We start from the raw sequence: 20,646 nt of genomic DNA, 5'->3' as shown, positions 1-20,646 counted from the left end.
GGGCTTTATTACATGTATACCTTAACTGTCTTTAATTCCTTTAGGAGGACAGAGGCTACATATGTAAATGTCACAGATGGTAGCTCCAGTTAAACCATTAACCCTAAGGTACCCTGTGCTCTGGTGGTCATCAGGCAGCCCCGCTATCTAGTTATGAGGCAGATACATTCTCCAGAACATAATTGCCATCTCTGAAGCCCCCACTTTCCTCCCAGTTCTCACTCATCCCTGTGAGGCACTTGTCACTGTCCAGGCCTGATTCCCAGCTTCTCCCAACCTAAAGGTTTGCAGAGCATGACAGCCAGGTCTATCCACCTAGCCAGGAAGTCACTTAGTCTGGCGTGTCAATTGCTCCAACCTGCCCTCTCATCTAACATTTCCACCTCACATGAAGATTTAATGAAGATACTTAATGAACATAATGCAAGGTGAGTTATTAGTAAATTCATTGTTTGTCTATCTTCCCCCTCCCTCAATCCCTCCCCTTCTTCCTTCCCTCCTTCCCTCTCACCCTTCCCTTTTCTATGTCCTTTCATTTTTACTTCCCCTTTCTTCCTTCCCTCTCTCCTTCCTCCCTCCCTGCTGAATTCTTTCTTTCCATTGCTTCCTCCTGACTTTTCTCCCTTAAACTTTTAGTCCTTCTTTTCAACCCCCCTCCCTTTTCTCTCCCTCCCTCCTTTCTTCCCTTCCTTCTGTTCCCCCTATCTCCTCTGACTACATGAAAAGATTTAGACCAGTGATAATTCTGATCTGTCTCTGACTCTGCCCGTCCCCCACCCCCCATGTTTCAGAGAAAAAGAGAAGTTGCCAGTAGGTCCTGGAGACAATCTCAAACCAATGCTGTTTTTGAAAGCTGGAACACACTCCCGCTTTGGCCCTCTGCTGGCTTGCTGACGTGGTCTGCTCAGGCTTGCCTAGTATTTTCTGAAAGCTGAGTTAGGAATCAGGAAGATTTATAAAAATGCATGTGCCTGGCATCTCTTGCAAGTCTGAAAATCCAAGGATGCTTTTGTGAGTCTTTCTGATATGGGATGATGGGCAGGTGCTGGGAAACAGTGGACCCAGGATGCAGCATGGCTTCTCTGCTGTTTCCTAACCTACCTTTCCTGTCTTCACTGGTTTCCATTCTTTGCCAGACCATGGAGACCTCAGTTATCTAACTGAGCTGGCGTAGGTTGTTCAAAAAGAGATGGAGTGAAAGGTAATATTCTCGTTTCAAGGAAGTGAGACTTCTCAAGACCAGGAGAGAAAAAGTGCTATGGAGCCACAGGGAAAGGGGCACCTGAGCACCAAGCACTGTGTCTCTGGATGCTACATACAAACCTTCTGAACCGACTTTGCCCAGAGCACAGGAATGTTCTACAAAGAAACCTCCATCTCCCTTTAGGGAACAGTGGCCTTGCATAAGCCTGGTCAGCCACTTCAGGAGGCCCCAGCCAAACAGAAGGATCATCACCACCTCTTCCCAGTGTCCAGGCCTTGTAAGCCCAGCTCCACAGGGGAAGAACACACTCCTGATCTTGGTGTTGCTGGATATTACAAGTATATATTATTATTATTATTATTGATTTTGCAAGACAGAGTTTCTCAGTGTAGCCTTTGCTGTCCTGGAAGTCACTCTGTAGACCAGACTAGCCTCAGAGTCACAGAGATCTGCCTACCACGTGCTGGGATTAAAGGTGTGCACCATCACTGCCTGGTAAAATTAGGTATTACTAATATTTCAATGCAATGCTAAATGTTCATCAAATCAAAGTAGACAGACTACATTTCCTAGACTCTCGCGGTTAGAGAAGAGCGATACAATAAATTCTGACCAATGGAATGTGATAGAAGTGAAGCCTGTCATTTGCGGGACTGATGCTAGAATTTCACACATTGTACCCACACTGTCCCTACTGAACAGTGGCCTTGCATGATGGCCACAAGATTGAATCCTCAGACACCAGAAGACTGCTTAGAGCCCAGGTTGGACTGTGATTAAATGTGAAGTGAGTATTGCTGTGCTCTTCTGATATTTGGGGTCATTTGTTACATCAGCTAGCATTCCTTGACTGACTCATAGATGTACAAGATATTTCCTCACCGAGCAGCCAGGCCTTCTGGACATGCCCTTCCCCAATCCCACACACTGACCTGAGCTCTCCATGGAGCCTGTCCCGTAAGGAGGGGATGTGGTTGTCTCAAGCAGCAGAGTGGAAAGCAGAATGGTGTTTTCTATACAGAGATTGTTCTGAAAAATAAGAGGCAGCCTGTTAGTGTGTGTAGGAAAGTGCAGAAGTGCCTCCAGGATACCTGCCTGCCAGCAGCAGCTGCAAACTCCAAGCGGGAGACTTGGGGCAGCTACCTAAGCATTCTAAACAGTAAATAGTATCAGGAAGAGGGTAGACGGGAACCAGAACTCAAGAAAGAATGACCTAGTGATGAGATTTCTGCTTTCCCCATTCTTCCATAACCAGCCTGGCATGATGCCAATCCAGCAGCCTAAGAAAGAAGTTAAAGGTTGGGGGTGGGGTGGAGGTGGGGGCACCTGAGAGATGACTCAGGAGTTAAAAGCATGCACTGCTCTTTCACAGGACCAGAGTTACATTCTGGCACCCATGGTGGACAACTCACAACCACCTGTAACAAGTCAGGTTCCAGGGGATCCAATGGGCTTGCTCCATGGGCACCTGCACTCACATGCATGCACACAACCACACAACTACACACACACACACACACACACACACACACACACACACAATCACACAACCACACACACACACACACAATTTAAAAAGAAAAGGAGCCTCTGTTTCTTGTCTGAGCTACAGAAAATAACTCTTTAAACTGGAGAGATGGGGAACTCCCTCTCCCTTTTCCATTTTCTGCTATGGACCCAGGGACTCATGCAACGCTTAGAGCAGTGATGCTGGACATGGTGGCTTGAAGATGCCAAGGAGTCAGAAGAAGTGAAGCTCATCTCTCTAAGCCCAGGGTCTGTGGTCTTGAGGGCTGCAGAGGAATATGTTACCTTTTCTGACTATCAATAACAGCAAAGAACAAACTACAGAAGTACTAAGAAAATGGCAGACCTCAAGATGCAACAATAACTACATTAAATGTGAATGGCCTAAATTTACCAAAAGAAGGTTGCCAGAATGGATAACATGAAGAAAAGGTTTGGGGTTGCTTATTTGTTTTGAAATAGGATCTCACTATGTAGCTCTGACTGACCCCAACTAATTATGTATTCCAGGCTGACCTCGAACTTGCAGCAATCCTCCTGCCTCTGCCTCCCAAGTGCAGTGATTAGAAGAGTGCACCACCACAACCAGCTTGCATGACAGAAAGGTAAGCAGAGTTAATTCTATGCAGTCTGCAATAAATTTGCTTCAAATTTAAACAGTAGTTTAAATAAGCTAGAAACAAACAAAAAGATAAATCATGAAAATATGAAGAAAAATAAAGTTAAGGAGTCTAAGTGGCTATATGACTAAGAAAAAGTACATATAATAAGAAGAAATTTACTGGGAATAAATAGAGACATTATAAAATGATAAAGACTCAACTCATGAGGAAGATGCATATAGTGGTGTGTGTGTGTGTGTGTGTGTGTATGTGTGTGTGTGTGTGTCTACCTGTGTGGCTTCAAAATTCATGAAAGAATACGAAGTAAAATTAAAGCATAAGTGGAAAAATCTATTATAGTTGGAAATGTCAGCATTCTCGGTAACTGATAGTCAAGAAGAAAAACCAACAGAAATATAGAGATATTGGGGTGGAGACATGGCTCAGTGCCTAAGAACACTGACTGCTCTTGCAGAGGACCTGGGTTCAACTCCCAGCACCCACATACCAACACATTATGTCTGTAACTCTTACATGAGCACAAGGCATCACATGGTGTATATGTATAACATACAAGAAAAACACTTATACACATAAGATAAAATGAAGAAATCTTAAAAATAAGGTAAAATTAAAATGCATCTCTTCCAGAAAGATCATAGAGACATCAAATAATATTAAGTAACAATACCAATCAACTGAATTTAATTAACATCTATAGAACCTTAAAGACAATAACCATTGTATGAAAATTCTTTTAACATGTACATAATATGTCTAGCAGGATAGGTCATGAATAGGTGGTACAAACCTTAACAAACTTAAAGGAATAAAGTAGTACAAAGTAAGTTCACAGACCCTAATAGAAGTAAACTTGAAATTAAAAAATACATGAATATAACTTTTGAAAAGTCTTTAAACATATAAAGAAATATATTTCTTTAAAAATGTTTCCTGAAGGTTTATTTTTAGTGTACATATGGAGAGAGGGGAGGACGGTTGTGCACTTGAGTTCAATGCCTATAGAATCCAGAAAAGATATAAGACCCCTTGGAGCTGGAGTTATAGGTGGCTGTGAAGCACCCAGTGTGTGTGCTGAGAACCAGTCATGAGTTCTTTGCAAGAACAGTAAGAGGCTGCTGAGCCATCTCCCTAGCCTAGCATCTCTCTCTAAATCATGCATGAACTCAGAAAACAGAGTACAGGGGAACATTTTCCAGCCCATTTCAGAAGTCTTTTATTCACCAAAACCAGACAAGGATAGTACCAGAAGAAGAAGAAGGAGGAGGAGGAGAGAGAGGAGGAAGAGAAAGAGGAAGAGGAAGAGGAGGAGGAAGAGAAAAATACAATATCTCTTATGCATATATATGGAAAAATCTTCAACCAAGTATTAGCAATATATGGACAGTATTACATAATGGCTTGATGAATTTATCCCAGGCATGAAATACTAGCCTGATATTTGAAAACCGATCAATGTAAATCTACTATGGTGAAGACTAAAAATAATCACAAAGTCCTATCACTAGCATTTGACAATTTCAGTGGTCGTGGATGACAAAAGCTCACAGAGGGCTAGGAGCAGGGGGATTTTATTACTATGACCAAAAGTATCTGACAGCATCACAGGACAGGAGTGAGGTGTCTGTCTGCTGCCACCATTGTTAGTCAACTTGACATTAGAAATCCTTGCCAGTGTAATATGGAGGAAAACAGCCACACATACCAGATTGCTGCATTGTTAAAGGAACTCCCGAGCTAAAGCCAGTCTACAGTATACATATTGAAAGGAGGAAATAACCCTGCAGACTATCTGCAGACATTATGTTACTTACTTAAAATAACTGATATACAAATCATTGCAGGTTAGAAAACCTTAGAACAAACAAAATGAATTCACACACACACACACACACACACACACACACACACACACGCCCTCTTAGGGTGAGCGGAATGGCTAAGTAGGTAAAAGTACTTGTGGCCAAACAATGACTAGAATTTAGTTCCCTAGCGCTCCACTTGGTGGAAGGAGAAATTTAATTCCTGCAGTTTGTCCTCTGACCATATACATGCACCATGCACACATGTATGTACACACATAAACATTCAAATAAATGTAATAATTTAGATAAGGGCACAAGAAACAAGGTCACATCACACCACCAGACATATCTTTATATACTAAAAATGAGCAATTGGAACCCCTAATTTAAAACATATGATCATATAAAATAGCATCAAAATTAACAAAGAAGTGCCAAGGTATAAATCTAACAAAACATGTAGAACCTAAAAGATAAGAATTATAAAATGCCAATAAAATAATAAGACGTACATAAATAAAGAGGCATGTTAAGGCTCATAGTTTGGAAGATCTGTTAAGATGTGAGTCTCCCCAGGCTGATGTATATGGATGAATGAATCCTAACAGAGTTCTTTTATAGCTACATATAGGTAGAAGCTGGGATTTATAGGGACAAGCAAAGAAACTGGGGTAGCCAAATGATATGGGGAAAAAATGTTGTTGGCAGGGACTCATGTTTCATTTTAAGAATGACTACAAGTTATTAGTGAAAGACCAGACACATTATTTCAGATTTTCACAGTTTTTCTTATACTTACTGGTTACTATTTCTTGAGTGTGTATGTGTTGGGGGGTGAGCACATGGGCTCATGTGTGCTATCATGTGACTGTGGAGGTCAGGAGACAAGTTACCATAGTGAGTTCTTCTTCCACCAGTGTGTCCCAAGGACTGAACTCAAGCAGCCCATTAAGCTTGGCGGCAAGCCCCTTTATCCTTTGAGCCATCTTGCCAGTCCTTGTATGTTATTTTTTTTTACCTGATATTAAAGGTATTTAATATAATTGCAGCTCCTAAATTTTGAAATGCACAAAATATTCCTATTTATGACAGGGTGATGAATATGATAATGCCCCCTGACAAACTCCACAGCATGAAGTTCATTAGGTACTGCATTGAAAATCCTTTTACAATGTTGATATCAATGTGATTAATCATACAAAAAGTCAGTAATGATTTTCAATAACAGTAGGGTGTGCAGAATCCCTGAGTGACACTTCTGAATAATTTCGTTGATAATCTTGAACCAACCTCAAGATTTAATTCCAGCGAATCAAAAATAATGATTAATACATTTTTTCTCCTCCTGAGATCAAGGATCCCATTTAGGGCACACATCTGTTTCACAGACACTTTCAATATTTTCAGTAGGAATTCTGATGTCCTCAGTCAGCTTCCCATATTCATCTCACATTTCTTCAGTGATATTTGTTCCCGTTGCACTTGGTAAATCCTGCTACTTTGCTCCACACTCCCTACCAGAATGGAGATGCCAGTCAAGGAAACATTCTGAAGTCAGGTCAGACATTCTTACCATGTGGGAGGATCTCAAAAATTAGACAACGGGAGCTGTGACCACCCAGTCATCTTCCATTTAATTTGTATGTTATTTTTTTAATGACTTATACTAAACAACAAAAAATGAGAGAGAGAGAGACAGACAGAGAGAGAGAGATACAGACATAGACAGAGACAGAAACTGGAAAGATAGAGGGAGGAAAAAAAGAGAAATTAAGAGAAATTAAAGTTGCTCACCTTTAAGCTGTGGGGTTATGAGTGACTGTTACTTAATATGTTTTATTCTTTCTGATTTCTTTTATTAGTATATGTAAGTACACTGTAGCTGTCTTCAGACACACCAGAAGATCTCATTATGGATGATTGTGAGCCACCATTTGGTTGCTGGGATTTGAACTTGGGACCTTCGGAAGAGCAGTCAGTACTCTTAACTGCGGAGCCATCTCGCCAGCCCCTGATTTCTTACTGAGTGTTGTTTGTCTTCGTTTTCCACCATGCAATGCACAAGAACACAAGATGTGTGCCTATGAACCCTCCACTTAGCTTTAGATCATGACCACTGATTGCACTGCATAACCTCAGAAAGAAACCAACTAACCTCTTAAAAATCTGCCTAGACAGGGCAGGCTGGAGAGATGGCTAAGAGCACTGACTGCTCTTCCAAAGGTCCTGAGTTCAAATCCCAGCAACCACATGGTGGCTCACAACCATTCGTAATGAGATCGGACGCCCTCTTCTGGTATGTCTAAAGACAGCTACAGTGAATTTTGCCGGAGCGAGCGGGGCCATCCTGAGTTCAATTCCCAGCAGTTACATGATGGCTCACAGCCATCTGTACAGCAACAGTGCATGCATACAAGTAAAATAAATAAATCTTTTTTTAAAAAAGTCTTCATGTCTGTCATCTTCTCCAAATGATAGGAACTACTAAACTAAGTTCCAGGCCAGCCAAAGCTACATGAGACCCTGTCTTAAAAAAAAAAAAAAAATCCATGGTCTGGGCATGGGGCTTTCTGGTAGCACAAGCTGCTCAAGAGGCTAAGACAGGAGAGGAGGCTCATGTGACCTAGGAGTTCAAGGTCAGCCTGGGCAACAGAGCAAGACTTTGCCTCAGATACAAAAACAAATAGCTAAGCAGTGGTGGTGCATGCTTTAATCCCAGCACTCAGGAGGCAGAGAGGTAGGTGGAGCAATCCCTGAGTTCAAAACCATCCTAGTCTACAAGTCAAGTTCCAGGACAACCAGGATTACACATAGAAACCATGTCTTTAATAATAAAAAATAAATAAATAAATAAAATAACAAACAAACAAAACCAAAGAAGGCATTGACATTGGAATGTATTGTGAAAAAGTCAAGCATAAAAACTTAGTGATGTCTGGGGAGTTCCTGTATTAGGGAAGGGATTATGATTCATTGATGGCAGATTATCAGAGCCATGTTGAGGGGGATAAACAGGCAGCTGGGCGTAAGGAAGACTCCAGTTTGACACCACACCCTCAGTGTGGAGACCAAGAGAAGCTTCTTACATGAGAGGCAGGAGGTCAGGTTCCCATGATCTCCATCTCTTACCCATGTGGATGCTGGGAATAGCCATACCTTAATGTAACCCTCTGCCCAGCAGTTCCAACCTGCATCATCTCTTGATGTACTGTGGCCGTTCCCCAACAGGTCTCCCAGCTTCTATTCTTGCCCTAGTAGTCCTTTGATTAAAGCCCCCTGGGCATTCCTTTTGATCTTTCTGCAAATCCCACACACTTTGTCCTATCTGAAGTCCGCCTGATATGGCCCCAGTGCATGTCTCCAGCATCCTCTCTACTCTCATATCACTGCGTTCTCACCTATTGGGTTGTTCCACTTGCCAAACTCTGTCTTACTTTAGGGCCCTTTCACACTTCTGCCTGGAGCATCTACCCTCCAGTTTCTCCCACAACTGGCTCCTTCTCAACATTCGAGTCTCATTTTAAAGATTTTTAAAGTATATGTGTATTTGTGTGTGCCTGTATGAATTTATGTGTATCACGTGTGTATAGATGCTTCAGGAGATCAGATCTTCAGGAGCTGGAGTTAAAGGCAGTTGTAAGCCACTAGGTATAGGAGCTAGGAACCAAACTTGGGTCCTCCACAGGATTAACAACTGTTCTTAGCCTCCAAGACATCTCTCTAGCCTTCAGGAATCATTTTAAGGGTCACTTCCTCAAATAGCTATTTTCTGACATCCCATGCAAGACAAACAACTCTTGTACAAACTTTGATTTCAGTCACAGCACCTGGAGTTTTCCTGCATCCTATTTTTCCTCCTCCTCCTCCTCCTCCTCCTCCTCCTCTTCCTCCCCTTCCTCCTCCTCCTCCTCCTCCTCCTCCTCCTCCTCTTCCTCCCCCTCCTCCTCCTCCTCCTCGTCCTCCTCCTCTTCCTCTTCCTCCTCCTTCTCCTCTTCTTCCTTTCCTCTACTCCTCCCTCTTTTGGAGCCTCAAAATGGGGTTCAAAAGTTAAGGATAAAAATGGCAAATTTGATTTCAAATACTGTTAAGGAAACAGCAGGGATGAAGGAATGGATATTTTGTTTCAAGTGGCCAGCAAAAAGTTTATTGCAGGTGCTACCATTGGGATAACAATCACTTTGTTCCCAGAGGGGATTTTCTGTTTTGTTTTGTTTGGATTTTTCCTTCTTCTTAGTATATTCTGTTTTTAAAAAGGTTGAAAACAAATGAATGAGCATTTGGAAAGACTGCTATAGAAATGAAGGGGCCTGAGAAAAAATAAAATGGCTGAATTGAGAAAACAAAAAGGGTCACTCTCCTCTCTCTTTGCTGAAAGGGTTGCAGAGTTGGTGAAAGTTGAGAGGTTGTGGGTGGAGGTAGAAGCTCTTGGGAAGTGAGGCACACTGGAAAAGAGAGAACAAAAGGGTTTGGTCTGGGTGACTGAGCAAGAGAGTGGGAGTTTCTTGCCTATGTAAAGAGGAAAAGAAACTGTGCCAGAGTGTGGTCTGGTCAGAGAAAAACTGAAAAAAACAAAACAAAAAAACAAAAGTACAATCTGATGAAACAGCCTTTGTAGAGAAAGGATTGATCTCTAACAACTGTGTTGCAAGAGTGGAAGGAAGGGAGGCCCAGGATAACCAGATCACCATCAGCTTTCCCAGTAGTCTACAGCATATACCTACATGCTAACAGTGTGGAACAGATAGGTTGGCATTCTATAGAAATTAGATCTAATTATAAAATAGATTTAAAGTGTTTTAAAGAAGCTATGACTTGGGGGCTCAGCAGCACTGACTGCATTTTCAGAGGTCCTGAGTTCAATTCCCAGCAACCACATTGTAGATCTGAGTCCCTCTTTTGGTGTGTCTGAAGACAGCCACAGTGTACTCACATTCATAAAAATAAATAAATAAATCTTAAAAAATAAAGAAGCTACTATTCACCATTCATGGAGAAGGGATCTTTTACAAAGTAGGGTGCTCAGATTAATATTCTTGCAATCCCAGACACAGCCCATGATAAAATAAGGGTGAAATGGTAGATGAGCCTGAGAAAGGTGTTGATAGAGTTCATCAAGAACAACCCCAGGCTGTATCAGTTGTCCAAACACAGAACATAACAGGAATTGACTTATAAGGGGTGGGTGCACTGGTCTTACCCTTAAAATGGTTGACTGACAACCCTGTGTGGATAGAGTAATGACCTTTAACTAAGGAAAAATCACAGGCACTTGAGCAGCTGGTACAAGAGCAACTTGAGGCTCAGCATATAGAAGAGTGAAACCCCACCACCATATTTGTTATAAAAAAACTGGGGAAATAGAGAATGTTAACAGATTTAATAGTGGTGAATAGAGTAATTCAACCAATTGGTCTGTTACAGCCTGGAATTCCTTTACCTTTTTTGTTACCTAATGTGTGGCCCATGATAGTAACTGATTTAAAAGATTGCATTTTTACTATCCCTTTGCAAGAGCAGGATAGGGAAAGGTTTGCTCTCACAGTACCGACGTATAATAATGCTCAACTTGCAAAAAGATATCAGTGGAAAGTTCTTCCATAGGGAATGTTAAATATTATGTCAATATTTTGTACAAAAACTGCTAGAAATACTTCATAGACAACTTCCTCAATCTATTATTTATCATTACATGGTTGATATTTTGCTGGCTGATTCTGACACAGATACTTTAGAGAAAATGTTTAAGGAAACACAAAGAATTCTGCCATGCTGGGGGTTGCCCATTGCTCTTGAAAAACCACAGAGAGGAGATTCTATTAACTATTTGTGTTATAAAATAAGTCAACAAATATTCAACCACAAAAGGTACAGATCAGAAAGGATTAGTTGTGAACTCTTAGAAAAGATCAGCTGAAAACCCTTAATGGTTTTCTAAAATTAATGAGATATTTATTGCTTATGGCCTACCATTGTATCAACTACTTGAGACTTAAATAATTTGTTTTAGACATTACAAGGAGATTCAGACATAAACAGTCCAAGATAGTTGACAGCTGAAGCAGTGAGAGTTAACAATGGTAGAACAGAGGCTGCAAGCTGTGTATAGGGATTGATTGTATTTTGGCTATTCTGCCTTCAACTCATTCTCCTCCTGGGCTTGTTATGCAAAGGGAAGATAGTTATATGGAACGGATTTTCTTAGCACACAAACCAAGTAAAAAAAAATTAAAGACTTACATAGGAAAAGTCTCTGATTTAATCATTAAAAAGTAGAATAGGACTATATCAATTATCAAAAATGGATCCAGGAGAAACCATAGTACCCTATACAATGCTGAGAATAAGTCATCAGTGAAGATCAGCAAAGAGCTTGTAGCAACTATTTGGGAGAAATTAACAGCAAATACCCTAAAAGCAAGCATCTTTAGTTTATAAAAATAACTAATTGGATTCTCCCATGTATTGTAAAAGGAATGCCAGTTCCTGAAGCACTTACATTTTATAATGATGTAAATAAGTTAGGAATGTCAGGTTATAAGTCAAACAAAAATGAGAAAAGTAATTCAAAGCTCATATTCTTCAGTTCAAAAATCAAAGCTGTGTGCAATTCTTGTGATATAATTAGATTTCCTGAATCTCTTAATATAATTACTGCCTCTCAATATGCAGAAAGAGGTGTTCTGCATACAGAAACTGCTGAATTTATTCCAGATAATTCAGAATTAACCTTGTTATTTATACAGCTGCAACAGGCATTCAGAAATAGAAGTGATCCAGTATATATCACTCATATTTGGTCTCATATAGGCTTGCCAGATCCATTGGCATAAGTAAATAAGAAAACTAACCAATTATTAATAAGAAATGTGTTAGAGGCCTCAAAATTTCATGAAAACGGCATGTTAACAGTAAAGGTTTAAAGAAAAACTTTTCTACCACTTGGTAACAAGCCAACCACATTTTAAGAAAATGTCCTACTTATCCTTTGTAATAACTAAACTCTATTGCCTGGTGGAGGTAACCCTAGGGGTACCAAAAGAGATAAAATCTGGCAAAAGGATGTGTTTCACTTTGTAGAGTTTGGAAAACTAACATTTCTATGCCATACCACTGATATCTAGTCAGAGTTTCAATGGGCAACTGTTTGAGTTCTGAGAAGGCTGATTCTGTAACTACCCATTTATTGGAAGTAATGGCTATTGTGGGGATAGCCATACAAATTAAGACTGGCAGTGCCCCGGCATATGTCTCCAGGAAGGTGAAGCAATTCTTTGCATATTATAATATAAAGCACATTACAGGTATACCACACAATCCTCCAGGACATGTGGTTTCAGAAAGATCTACTAGCACCTTAAAGGAAATGCTTATAAAACAAAAAGGAAGAATAAAGACACCCAGACTAAATAGTGCTCGGTCAGCTTTTACATTTTCTGAATATTAATGGTCAAAGAACAGCAGCATTGGGTTATAGAAAAAAACCTGTGACATTAAATCAGCCTATAGAATATAAGAATATCTAACATCATAATGTAGGCCAGTGAAGGTTTTGCATTAGGGATATGGATTTGTTTATATTTCCACAGGAAATGAAAAGCTGTGGATACTATCAAAACTAATAAAGATTAGAACTGAGCAGGCAAAGTCTCCTGAAAACTTTGGCTACTAACCTGAAAAGCGCTTATTTCATTGAAAATGTCTGTTTCTAATTTCCCACTACACTTGCCACATTTAATGGCTTAACACACAGCGGGGGGATTATAGTGAGAATTCTGGAATTTTGATTTCTTTAAAAAAAACACAGAAGTATTATAAACTTTTTTTCTTTGTTTGTTTTGTTTTAGTCCCAGGTGTGGAGCTATGGGCTGCTTCAACCGTCTGCAAGCAGTTACGACTTGACTTGTGCTCTAGCAGAGGCATGGTTTTGCCAGCTGCAGATAGTTTCTGCAATTGTGTGACATTGGGAATTCTGGGAAGTTTTCAGGGGGGACCTTGAGAGGGTGGATGGGTTATTTGTTGGTTGTTCAGGGGGGTTGGTTGTGGTTTGCTAGTAGTCATGCTCAGAGAAGAAACAAAAAGGGAGACATTAAGTTTGAAGGAAATTTTTTGAACTGGCATCGGAGAGGGACGTTGCCGATGGGACTTCAGCTAAGGAGGAAGGTCACCTGGGTGTTTTCTCTGCCTCTCTGAGCAAGCAGGCTTTCACACCAGCATCTGCCTCTCAAGTCTTCATTGGTGAAATCAAACTATTGAGATCCCATTTTCTCTCCTATCTAGTGATAGGGGGTAAAACTTGGGTGGGGTGGCATAATAAAGGGTGGTAAAAAAAGAACCCATAAAGTAAAGAAGACCTGCTACACTCTTCCTCCTCTTCCTTCTTTGCTAATGATTAGAATTTGAACTAAGGACCACCAGAGCAGCACTGATGTGTGTGATGAGGATGAAGATGAGAGATCCTGCTACAGGTCACAAGTCAATGAATGAGAAACCAAGAGTTACAGATAGATGGATGAGACACAGCCTTGTCATTAGGGACTACTGGTCTACCATTTGTATTTTTTTTCTTTATTATTATTGTGGAGGTGTATGTGTGCATGTAACAGTGCATGTGGAGGTCAGCAGACAACTTTGTGGAGTCAGGTCTCTCCTTCTACCCTTAGACGTTGTGGTGGTTTGAATAGGTATGACTCTTTTGTGTACCATAGAGTGTGGCACTATTAGGAGGTGTGTCCTTGTTGAAGGAAGTATGCCGCTGCAGAGGTGGGCTTTGAGGTGATACATGCTCAAGATAAGCCCAGTGAGACACACAGTGTCCTTTTGCTTCCTGAAGATCAAGATATAGAACTCTCAGCTCCTCTAGCACCATATCTACCTGTACACTGCTATGCTTCCTGCCACGATGATTATGGACTAAACTTCTGAAACTGAAAGTCAGCCCCAATTAAATGTATTTCTCTATAAGAGTTGCTGTGGTCATGGTGTCTCTTCAGAGCAACAAGACCCTAACTAAGACACATGGGTTCCAGAAATCAAACTTGCATGGCAAGTGTGTACCCACTAGGCCATCTTGCCTGCCCATTCTAAAATTTTTAATGACCACAATTTGTCTCCATTTACCCAAGACTCTTCAAACAGGCCTCACACACTCTTGGCCCACCACTTAGCCACCAAAAATATCTTGCAGACCTCATACCCACAGGACATTTGTGTTGGTTAACTTTTGTCAATCTGATTGGGCCAAGGGATATCCAGGTGGCTGATAAGACATTGTTCTTGAGTACGTCTGTGAGGGGTGGGTATGAGTCAGTCTTCTATTACTTTAAGAAAGTACCAGAAGATATTGACTTGTGAATAGGAAAGTTTTATTTTATCTAGCTATTTGGAAAGTTTCAGCCCATGACAATTGCCCCGATGCTTTGGATGAGGCAGCACATAATGGCTGAAGCAAAACCACTAACTTCACAATCCAGATAGCTAGAGATAAAGAGGAAGTGCCAGGGTGTGGTGGAGCTTACCTGCAATCCCAGGACTTAGGAGGCTAAGGCAGGGAGACCATGAGTTCGAGGTTAGCTCGAGGCAAGACCTGGGAGAAGGGGAGGAAATATCCAGGATGCTATATTTCCCTTCACAGCATGCCTCTAATGAACTAAAGCCCTCTCATCAGACCCCAACTCTTTCAGGTTCTACCATCTCCCAATAGCACACCCTGAGGACCAAGCCTTTAATGCATGAGACTCTGGGGGACATTCAAGATCTAAACCATAGCAGGGTATTTCTGGAAGAGATTAGCCCTTAACTCAATGGACTCCATAAAGAAGACCTGCTCTCAGTCATGTGGCTGGGCAGCGTCCAATCCCTTGATTGCCTAAACAGAACTAGATACCAGAGGTAGGGTGAATTTGCTCTTGCTTCCTGACCTAGAAGTCCAACGTCTCTGCCCTTGACATAGGTAGGTACTCCTGGTCTTCAAGCCTCATTCCGATAAAAATTTATACCACCAGCTTCCTTGCTCCTCAGGTCTTTGGAACCAGACTGTAACTACTACATGAGCTTTTCTGGGTTTTTGGCTTGCTGAGGGACTCCTTGGTCTCCAATAGCCACGTGAATCAATCCTCAAAAGAGTGGTGCTTTCCTGCCCATGTGTTAAAGTCGTGCTGTTTCCCCATGGCAGCCTGACCTCAATGGCGCTTAACCAACTCTCTTGCTTCCTAGATTTACATGATGGTGGTAGTGAGGAACTTGAACACAATGATCTTCTTAGTTAATGGCTAAAAATCACTCCTGCCCAGGGCAGGAGCTCTGTTTTGTACAGCACTCTAACATTATGTCACATTGCTTATGTCGAATTGAAAGCCCCTTTACCAAAAATTAAAAGCCCAGTGCTTTTGGGAAAACAAGGCCAGAAACAGGCAAATCTGCTGGTTGACACAGCAAACGGCTTAGAAAACAGATTATACTGATGCCAAGAACACTGACAAAAAAGACCGTAGCTCTACAGAGTGGGAAGGTGGACACGGTGAGGGACATTGTTGTGCTTTGCCACACTCACATGGTGTCACTGCTGATGGCTGATCTGACTCAGGCTCCATTTTGGACAACTCAGGTTGCAACGTCATGCCACAAAGTACGTGCACGGCACAAAGCAGCCAAAGGGCATGTCAGAGCTCAGTTCAACAGTCCTACTGTCTCCTAGTTCCCCCAGGGACTGGAAAGACGCAGTGCCCCAGGACAGCAAGACACAGCCAGGAAGAATCCCAGCAGATGTGGCCTATGGCAGGTATCATGGGCTCTGATCTTTTGTATCCCACAATATCCATTCTGTTTTACCCACTACATCATCCTTGACCATCTATTCTTACATGCCAGAAACCATCCTCTAAACAAGCATAGACATGGGATCTTAGCTGGGTCAAGTGGCACAGATGCAGCACAAACTGTCATGGAGGCCTAAATAGGAGGATCCCAAGTTCAAGACTTGCCAGGACTACAGAATGAGCCCAAGGTGAGACCTTGTCTCAAAGGGAAAAGTAAAGTGGGCAGGGGATATAGGTCAGTAGGAGAGCACTTGCCTAACTTGTTTGAGGCCCTAAGTTCAACTCAAACACTAGCAGGGGAAAGGATGTTCCATTGAAATGGAATAGGTAGATGGATCCATTCATTCACTCAGCTGTTCACGGAACACTGTCTGTACATGGAAAGGCAATAAAACTTAAAGTGAGGGTAGAGGGCTTGGGCAACCAACTAAGTAATTAAATTGTGTATTATTTGATAAATGCAACAAAGTGAGGTTAGAAAGGAAAAACAAGAGGTCCTGGAGTTAGAGAGAGGCTTGGTTTATGTTTCAATATATTTCATTTTTAGTTTGCAGTAATGTACACTTACCAGTCACAAAGTGATGTCATATGTGTGTGAAATGTGTGGTGATGAGATCTGGTGATGAGATCAAGCGAATTAACTCTACCTTCTCCTTAGTGTTTCCTGTGCTGAAATACATTTATTCTTTTAATGAGTTTCTTCCTTCTTTTCTTTCTTTCTTTCTTTCTTTCTTTCTTTCTTTCTTTCTTTCTTTCTTTCTTTCTTTCTCCCCGATGAGTCTCATGGCTTAGGCAGCACCCTCAAGCAGCAGGCTAACTTGTAAGAAAGACCAAAAGAACCTTCGCCATTCTTGGGACCAGTGAGATGACTCTGTGGGTAAAGGTGCTTGCAGCCACGCCTGACTACCTGAGTTTGGTCCTTGGGACTCATAGGTGGAGAGAGAAGCAACTCCTACAAATTGTCCTCTGACCTCCATCAAGGTGTTTGCTACACACACACACACACACACACACACACACACACACACACATACAAAGAGACACACACACAATTAAAAAACTAAACAAAAGACCCTTCATTTTTTTTTATAGAAAGATGAGATCAAAGACAAAATAAGTAAATAAATAAACAAGGGAAAGAAATAAGGGACTCGGGACCCAGAGAGCTTTTTCCCTTAAGTCCAGAATATTAGCAAGGAGCAGCTCTTGGGGCAGGCCACAGCCTTGAGTGTAGCAGGTGGAAAGAGCAAACGGGAGCTCCGGGCCCTTGTAGAAGCTGTGCGATCCTGTCAGCAGCCTCATTGGAGGAAGCTCACAGCTGGACTGGGACTAGTGCTGAAGCTCTTAAAGGGCCTCATAACCCTGTCCTTTGCTGCGCGCATTCCAACTGCATCCCGGTGCCCAGTTGTTCAGACAGACAGACACTGTATGCACGTCCAGCCTGATAGAGCCCCGCCTGCAAAGCCAAACCCTGGGGCAACAACAGAGAACTTGCAGGTAGCCTTTCTGTTTCCCTATGACCTGCAGCCACCCACTCCCACCCAGAGAGACAGAGATAGGTAGGGATGGAAATAGCCTGCCAAGCCTTTATCACCCTCTGTCACCACCTCTCATCTCTCCATGGAGCCTCCCCGGCTGCCTCTCCCATCAGAGTGTTCTTTCTCACCCAGAGTTCAGGGGCAGATCAAAACACTTAACAGACAATAGAACTTTTTTTTTTTTAAATTAAACAACAGCATATGACTATTGGACAGATCTTCAATCCACAGTATGTGACCAGTGGGCAAGTCGAAGTGCAGGCAGAGCCCTGAGTTTCTGGGACCCTTCTCAGCCCCCAGGACCAGTCAGGATTTTAAAGATTCCTAAAGACCTTGACTCCTTGCTGGCTCTTTAAAGGGCTTCGGGCCAACTTCCTTGGGGTGTCTATCCTGAGCTGAAAGGAAACACCTGGATGGGACAGAGCAATGAAGGCAGCAACATTGTTACCAGGGAGCCTGAGAGAATCTGAGGGTCCTGGATGGGAGGGACCACAGGAACTGTAGCCTGGCCTTTGTGCACCTTTCAGGCATCATGGACAGATGTCTTGGAAATGGCATGAGGGTGTTGCAGCAGGCCTGTGACAGGGTGATGAGGCCCTACATCCTAGCCCACACTGTCTGGGGTCTAACCTAGCCTATCACTGAGGCTATTGTAAGCCTGAATGGCTTATACCACTGTGCCTGTGTCTGTCTGTCTGTCTGTCTGTCTTTCTCTCCTCTTTCTTTCTTTCTCTTTTTCTCTCTCTCTTTCTCTCTCTTTCTTTCCTTCTTTTTTCCTTTCTCTCTCTCTTTCTCTCTTTCCTTCTTTCCTTCCCTCCTTCCTTCCTTCCTTCTTTCTTTCTTCCTTCCTTCCTTTCCTTCTTCCCTCCCTTCCTCTCTCCCTCCAGCCCTCTCTTTCTTACTACTTACTTACTTACAAACCCGTGGGCTTTTTGCATGCTAGACAAAGTGCTCTGCCACTGAGCAACACCCCCAGCTATCCTCACCTTTAAAGGAGACACCATTGTAGTGCCTGTCACCTTTAAAGGAGTCACCATTGTAGTGCCTGGATAGGCAGGAGGACTGAGCCTGGTGAGACATGAGACCTGCCCAGAGCTAAGTCAATGAATGAGGACAGTCACACATTGGAGTCCTTCGCAACTCTGCATCTTTTGCCACACAAAGTCCCTAGGTCTCTGTTCCCTCATCCTCAATCATATATCCACTGACCTGCCTCTGAGATTTGCACGCTGGTCTCTCTCCTCCAGGGGTGCTCCTGGGCCAGCCTCGTCTCTGCATACAAGCCCTCCCTATCTCTGAAGCCTCATCCTGACCTCACTTTCTCTTCCCTGTATCTATTCCCAAGTCCTGGCTCACTAGCAATCTAGTGCCTTATATTACTGTTTTAGACACCCAAGGTCCTGTCTCAGTCCCTGGAGCAGGAGGCCAACATCTCAAGAGCAGATACTTCTCTCCCCACCCCGGTCTCTTTGTGAGAGTGTGAGTGCATGCACACACATACCACACCAGTCAGCTATGACAGTCACTCAATACCCAGAAGAGAGATGAACAGATGATGTTCGGGAAGCAGCATAGATAGGGATTCAGGCATCTCTGAGGGAGTGTCCCTGCATATTCATCTATTCTGCAACCTGCTACAACTTAGTTCCCTTCACTGAGCCTTGGTCTATTCCTGACCCAAGATGGGCATTAAAGCACTTACCCAGCCAACCTCTAGTGGCTGGGAGAATTGCATTTACACAGCATTGGCATTAGCCTTATTATCGATAGCAGGCACAGAGCAAACAAGGGAGGTCTCCTCACAGGATCTTGGGGCCTCTCCTCACTGGAAAATAGGTTGAAAGAAATAGCTGACAGGGGCTCTTATTTGTCACATCAGGCAGGACTAGCCTTCTGAGACATAGGTCTCTGGGGGCTCTTCAGCTACCAGTCTCCTCCATGTTGAATCTCATCTGGGTTCAGCTCTGTCTCTCCCAACTCCCTCCCCAGACACTCTGCCCCAGTCAGAACCTACCTCAGCTGGACCACAGTTGTCCACCTCCTGAGATCCTCCAGCCAATGAGCTCCTGAGGTCCTGTCTAGGAGGCCAGCAACCCCAAGGGCCAGATGTCCCAAAGGAGCCAACGAGAGCTCTTGTAGTCCTGACTGTCCACTCCAGATCTGCAGAAAAAGTTCTTCCTCACACAGCCAGTCCTGTCCCTCCCCTTCCTTCCCCTTCCCCTTCCTCACGGCCCACAAAGCCCCTCCCAGGCATATCCTGCTGAGGCTTTTTTTTTTTTTTTCAAAGAAGTGGGTGTGGTCACTCACTGTCCCTGGAGGGGTTCCTTATTCTGACCTAAGGCAACTGACCTGTCTGGAGGGATGGACATTTCCACAAGGATCCGCTCTCATTCTGATGAGGTTCTGAAGCAGAGACCTAGGCTTTCCAAAGGTCCGAGCACTCCAAACTATGTCCCATCCTGAACTGGGCACGATGGGCCAGATGTCCGCTAAGCTCCTCCCACCTGACATGTCCAGGCCAAACTATTTCACACCAAACCTGCATCTCTGTCTGTCACCTCAGAACAGAAACTGCATCATCCCAGCACCCTGCCCCTCACATTTGCATCTTAAACCACATCTCGTGTACTCAGCACCGCCTCCCCCAGCCTGTGGGCTTTGTCTTGAGCCGCTTCCTTAATCTCACCCCCAGTAGCTCCTCACTGCAACCTCTCCACGACCTAGTAAAGGTTCTTAACTATCCCGACTGCCAGGTGTGGTGGTCCACGCCTTTGATCTCCATGCTTGGGAGGCAGAGGCAGGTGGATATCTGTGAGTTCAAGGCCAGCCTGGTCTACATATCCAGTTCCAGACCAGACCAGCCAGGGCTACATATTGCTAGCCTGTCTCTAAACAGGCAAACAAAAGCCATCCAGGCCATGGGACTCTCCTTCCAGTCTTTTTCTTGGGTCATCTCTCATCTCAAGGGAGAATAGGAAACAGGGCAAAGGGGCAAGAGGTATAGCTGGGCAGGAATGTCAACAAGGGACCAGTGGTTGTGGTGGCAAATGTCAAGGCTAGGAAAGGACAGTTTGGGCACTGAGGGGGAGCTCCAACTCCTTTGCCTCCTCTCATTCTGCCGCCCTCTTTCCCGCC

At 43.1% G+C, this 20,646-nt stretch overlaps 1 protein-coding gene across 2 annotated transcripts in view; it reads right to left on the bottom strand.

Annotated features, from left to right (window-relative positions):
* Pik3r6 (phosphoinositide-3-kinase regulatory subunit 6) overlaps positions 1-19,754 on the bottom strand; it is a 49,598-nt gene extending 29,844 nt beyond the window's left edge. The window contains exons 1-2 of one of the 2 annotated variants that reach the window (XM_031352778.1): positions 19,526-19,754; positions 2,137-2,233 (exon numbers count right to left, since the gene is read on the bottom strand). In XM_031352778.1, coding sequence (XP_031208638.1) covers positions 2,137-2,149 — 13 coding nt within the window. In that variant the 5' untranslated portion in view covers positions 2,150-2,233; positions 19,526-19,754. Of the gene's footprint in view, positions 1-2,136; positions 2,234-19,525 lie in introns of those variants that run through there. The other variant, XM_031352779.1, reaches the window with a different exon arrangement.
* Between the last annotated feature and the right edge of the window lie 892 nt (positions 19,755-20,646).

Source organism: Mastomys coucha, unplaced genomic scaffold, assembly GCF_008632895.1.
Source record: "Mastomys coucha isolate ucsf_1 unplaced genomic scaffold, UCSF_Mcou_1 pScaffold5, whole genome shotgun sequence".
In the NCBI taxonomy this organism is placed as follows: Eukaryota; Metazoa; Chordata; class Mammalia; order Rodentia; family Muridae; genus Mastomys; species Mastomys coucha.
The sequence above is the reverse complement of the archived record's forward strand: the minus strand, read 5'-3'. Positions and strand labels throughout refer to the sequence as shown.